General features: G+C 38.8%; 1 protein-coding gene across 1 annotated transcript in view; it reads left to right on the top strand.

Moving 5' to 3' along the window:
* The window catches only part of AMOT (angiomotin), a 31940-nt gene extending 31660 nt beyond the window's left edge, over window positions 1-280 (top strand). The window contains exon 11 of the mRNA XM_029085786.1: window positions 1-280. This exon is cut by the window's left edge and continues 5 nt beyond it. Within this exon, the coding sequence (XP_028941619.1) occupies window positions 1-91 (91 nt within the window). The 3' untranslated portion in view covers window positions 92-280.
* The last annotated feature ends 5368 nt before the right edge of the window (window positions 281-5648 follow it).

The following is a 5648-nucleotide window of genomic DNA, read 5'->3' as shown; positions in this document are numbered from 1 at the left end:
CTTCCACTCCAGCACTCTTGAAAGAAAAGCCCCTGTTCAGACCATGGGGCAGGACCTCCCGGATGGAGAGATGGTAGAATACCTCATCTGAAAGGCTGTACCAGGATCCGAGCTGGGATACAGTAGCAAGAAATTTTTAAAAGACATTTTTATTGGGAAAAAATTGTAGTACCTGAGTAATAAAAGAACACTCAGCTGTTTGCTCTTGTATATTATGTCTCAAAAGTATGGACAGGTTAATTTATAATTTGTTCTAAATTATAAAAAACCCATAACACTTGTTTTTTGAAAGTTTCCCCCTTTATTTTTTTAAATTCTGGATCTGGTAACATCTGGAGAGAAAACAAGAACTTAGGTGCACTACATCTGATATTTCAGTATTTTTCAAGTCTCTTAAACAGAAGTGCCTACACGCACAGCTGTCGGTTAAGTGTCTGGCTTGAGCGCAGTAAGATGGGCAGAATGGCCTTATAATGATCAGAACCAGGGACTTTGTTGTCAAGGTCACTTAGTGGTTTTAGAATACAGGTGGTCTGAGAAGCTGTTATAAATTCGACCTGTGATTTAGGGAAGTTTCTCTTTACACTCAGTGTAAGAACTCAGAATAGGTATTTCACATTCATAGCTGGAAAGATTCAATTTTCAGTGTAGTAACATTCTTTTCTTTTGTCCTTTCCTATTCTTTTCTTTTATCTTTTCCTTTTCTTTCCTTTTCTTTCCTTTTCTTTCCTTTTCTTTCCTTTTCTTTCCTTTTCTTTCCTTTTCTTTCCTTTTCTTTCCTTTTCTTTCCTTTTCTTTCCTTTTCTTTCCTTTTCTTTCCTTTTCTTTCCTTTTCTTTCCTTTTCTTTCCTTTTCTTTCCTTTTCTTTCCTTTTCTTTCCTTTTCTTTCCTTTTCTTTCCTTTTCTTTCCTTTTCTTTCCTTTTCTTTCCTTTTCTTTCCTTTTCTTTCCTTTTCTTTCCTTTTCTTTCCTTTTCTTTCCTTTTCTTTCCTTTTCTTTCCTTTTCTTTCCTTTTCTTTCCTTTTCTTTCCTTTTCTTTCCTTTTCTTTCCTTTTCTTTCCTTTTCTTTCCTTTTCTTTCCTTTTCTTTCCTTTTCTTTCCTTTTCTTTCCTTTTCTTTCCTTTTCTTTCCTTTTCTTTCCTTTTCTTTCCTTTTCTTTCCTTTTCTTTCCTTTTCTTTCCTTTTCTTTCCTTTTCTTTCCTTTTCTTTCCTTTTCTTTCCTTTTCTTTCCTTTTCTTTCCTTTTCTTTCCTTTTCTTTCCTTTTCTTTCCTTTTCTTTCCTTTTCTTTCCAAATCGTGTTATTTCTTTGTTTAAAAATAAAAAATGACTCCGGTGATTAATGTCACATTTCACATTTTTATTTTCATTGAATTTGCCACACTTTTATACTTAAGTACTTTTTCAATAATTTATACAGTGAATAGTAAATAATATATTTCATTCATGTTTTACATAAATTAAAAAGGAGAGTCTCCAGGCTCAGTCCTGATCTGTTAGATCAGATTTCTACCATTGTAATTCCATTGGCTTTAGTGGAACTACTCTAAATTTACCATAGTGCAAGTGGCAAGCCCTGTTGCTTTTCAGTGTTAGCAACTTAACCTACTGCATCTGTGGAGATCTTTCTCAGTAGCAGATTTTTCTGTATTTCAAATGCCCTTCTACTTTGCATGTCCATCCTTCTTGGAGATACTGGATTCTTCTTCATATAGCAAAGCCTCAGAGGTAGAGCTTTAAAGAGGAGCTCTGTGTAAAGTTTCAGATGGCAAATTCTCTCCTTCTAAAATACTTTTTTTCTTCATATATCTGGAGAGAGCAGTTTAAAGAAAATCCCAGAGGTGTTGCAGAAGAAAGCTACACATTTAAGTCATTAGGTTCACTTTCAGATTTTTGGGAACTAGCACAGATGCAGCAATGCTTTGGTTGCAGATGCTGTAAGGAGATATTAAGACCAATAGTAAATTAATATTTTTTGTTACTGTCTTTTCATTTTATTAAAACACTTCAATATTAATTTCTATTAAAAAATACTTTTTTTTTTTACTTGAATGTTAAAATATTTAATAGCCAGTGGTCGCACATTGAGAACCTGGCTAGTCATAGCTTTCTGTGCAGCATTAAAGTAGCCAGATTTTCATTTCAGATCGTTTCACCTCAGAAATAAGGAAAATCAGCAATTTATCATCGAACAGTTAGTGAATGTCCTCAATTCCTACTTAGTTGACACTACTGATATGGTGTCCATATGGTGTTCATATAACATGAATTTCACAATGGAGGGTTGGGAGGTGAAAGGAGGTGCCTTCTGTCTGCTGCACAGGTGACTTAGCAGTGCCTACAGATCAGCTGTGAGCTGGATTCTGTTTGTCTTCTAATGACAAGTGCTTAAAAAACTGGGAAAACACTTCCCATCATTTCTAGCAGATTTGCTCCTTGTTGTTGTTCTTTGGGCTGTATTCCTAGACCTACAGAAGTTAGAGATGGCAAAATGCATATGGTAAGATATGAATTAAGGCTAAATCGCCTGGCTTTGCCAGTGACTGCTCTAACAGGCAGCACTACCTCCCTTCGGTCTACTACTTGAGACACTTCAGAGGTGCACTTTAAGGCTCTGACTGTCTCTGCCGTGTGGGACATCATCTTTCTGGACAGTGCAGTAGACCTTCCCTAAGTACATTCTACTAATCTGTCTGGATTAGTTCTCTACTTTTTTCTAGACAAACTGTTCACAGCCTCTTCGTTCTCATCCCTGAGAATATCTTAATGTTTATTTCTCTTGGCTTAATTCCATCCCATTATATGAAGTAATGCCCTCTCTGGATGATTTGAAGTGATTTCTCTTCCTCCTCCACAGCTGGAAGTGCAGGAGAAGCTTTTCTCATTAGTTCAAGGTGTCCATCTTTCTCCCGTTTCAGCATAGTTTTCTGTATTACACTTTGTGGTTTGGACTTAGAATGAACAATAAGGCAGATCAAATGCCATTGAGTGTCTGTGAGAGAGAAGGGGAGAGATGTTTGAGTGCTGTTCTGTTCTTTTAAAGTCAGGAAAAATTATATTCCATCCTTACAAGTATTTCTGAGCAGTAGGAAAGATGTTTTGCAACTGTAGGGCTCCAAGCAGTTCCAACTTGCTTGATTCACATTAATTCTAAAACATTAGAAAAATTTGGATCCTTTGCAGATAAAATCTGGTTTAGAAAACTGATTTTCCCCAATTGATATTGGCTGTTCAGCTAGACTAGGTAAAAATAATTCGTTTATCCTCCTTGGAGCTCATTGTTTTCGAACTGAAAACCTCTGTAATCTATTTCTTACAAAGGAAAAAGGACATAATGTTTTTTTTGTGAATAAAATACAGATTGTGAACAGCAATTATCCTCCAAAAATGGAAGCCAGGCGGTCTCTGACAGTCCAAGCCAGCAGGATTGCAGGAACAGTTCTATGCCTGTGGAAGTAAATTTGGAAGAAGATGGTACAGTTTTACATTGTTTAGGTCAGGTTCTTTGCCTTATTTTGTAGTTTTGATTTCTTCCAAAAGCAAAACCCCCAAAACTTTTGACATGGAAGTTTGAGGTCATCTTCCTGTGCTGATAAACTAGGAGCCATCAGGAATGTATTCTTTCCCTTGAGCTTCCTCAGAGCCATCCTGATGTGAATGTAGAAGAGCTGCTTGCTTTGAGGAAGATGTGTACTATAGTCTTTAGTCTCTCTGTACAGATTTTTATGTTGTTTTTAAACAGAAACTGCTTTAAGGAGACAAACTGCACACCTTGTTCCTTTTCCTTCTGTAGAGCTTGTTTCTAGTAGAAAGTTATTTTTAACACAGTGATTGCAATGACCTTCTTTGCAAACCAAAATTTTAGACTAAGAGTTTTTGTTAAACTCGGGTATTAGAAGCAGAATTGTAGCTTTTATAAAGAAAGCCACATATTCTTTGTAGAGCAAAACCAGAAAATCAAGTTTAGTTACTTCTCCTCTTTCCTTTCAGTACTTTCAGAATGGCCAAACTCACAACTCCTTCCCTTGGGCAGTTCCTTTGGGATTTGACAGCTCAGGGAAGTGCCTGAGATGTAAAGGCTTTTGCTCCCATCTGGCCTGATGTCATTATTAACTTCAAATAGCTCCTACCTGACAGCTCTTGTGGGGTCTAGAGCAGCAGTTTTTGGTCTGTGGTCTGACTCATGGGGATCTGTGAGTTGCTCCTCAGGAGTCTGCAAAGGGTGGCTGAAGTCAGCGAGTACTGTCAAGGGGCTGAAATTCTTTCTCTGTGGTCTCTGCGTCTGTTGGCCAGTTTGTAGAGTGAGAGGCTGAAAACTGGCATTAGCTTTGCTTCGTTTTTGAGGCTGCCTGAGTGAGGAGACTTGCAGAGCTTTGGGCTGGAACCATTTCCAAGGACACCTCCTGCTCCAGGAGACCACAACGATGACCAGTGGTGCGTGAGACGTGTAACAACCATGTCCCGTGAGCCAGGACACTCGTACAGTGAATCCCAAGACCCATGGCCAGATGAGATGCCTTTGCCATTGCTTATAAAATGGTGGCGATAGAAACTCGGTGCAGTCAGGACACACAAAACCCTGGGGGTGATTTGGCTTTCTCTCCCTCCCCGTGAGGGCTGGCACAGGTTAGCCTGGGATTCACCGTGCTGCTTCATGTCACGGCCGATGGTTTTGCTCTGTGGCAGGGGTGGGGGGCAGGGTTGTGGGGAGGGGGGTCTCTTTTCACGTATTTGTATAGAAACTCTTTTCTAAAAGCTAGTATTTTTATGTCTAGAAAGTAAAAAGACATTGTAAAATGTAATTGTACTGTATTTATGAAGAAAATACATTTCTTTTCAAAAATATCTTATTCTAAGTTGGTTTTAGAGTCTGACTTCCAACAGCATCATCTCTCAGGTTTCCAGAAGTGTTGAAACCCAGCTGTTCTGCACCGCCATGCTAAACTATTGAGATTTAAGAAAAGGGTGACCACCTGCCCTCCTAACTCGAGCAGAACCTGTGTTGGTCCTTGTTCTGAAGTATTTGAACACTTGATTTCATTTGGCCTGGACTCTGCTCAGGATCAGGAGTGGAGATGCTGGAATAACTGGAGAGCAGCCCAGAGCAAGGGAGCTTCCCCAGCATTGTCTCCGAGGAGGGCTGCAAAATAGCTGCCCTTTTGCTTTGGCTGTGGAGCAGGGTCTGTCCCGAGAGAGGGACTCCTGTGCTGTCACTGAGGTCTCTTACATTTGTAGAGGAGGAGCTTTGGGAGGCGAATGGCTTCAGCCCAGTTTCCCTTTCAGCAGGGTTGTGGTCTAAAAGGTGAGAAACGAGTGACTGGGTTAGCTGCTTCTCCTTAGCATCCAGAATATCAAAGCATAAATTAAAATACAAGTTTGTAATTTCACTGCCTTAGAAAATGTGTCAAGAGAATGATTTCTCCTATATAAATCTGTATTGAAGTAAGTTGTGGATTGTTTTTTCCTCTTTATTTAAGCCATCAAGTTTATTTTGTAATTTGTGGCTGAGCTGTTTTGTAATTCAGCTGTTGAAACAGCCCTAAAGTCTTTGAAGATTATGGCAGCTTTAATTCTAGGAAAGAAAACAAAAATGTAAGTGTAAATATGCACTAAGAGATCTTGTAAATGTCTGTTGTTAAGTTTGTAGTTAG

This window comes from Antrostomus carolinensis, unplaced genomic scaffold, assembly GCF_000700745.2.
Source record: "Antrostomus carolinensis isolate BGI_N321 unplaced genomic scaffold, ASM70074v2 scaffold16847, whole genome shotgun sequence".
NCBI lineage: Eukaryota > Metazoa > Chordata > Aves > Caprimulgiformes > Caprimulgidae > Antrostomus > Antrostomus carolinensis.
This window is presented reverse-complemented; position numbering and strand designations above follow the sequence as displayed.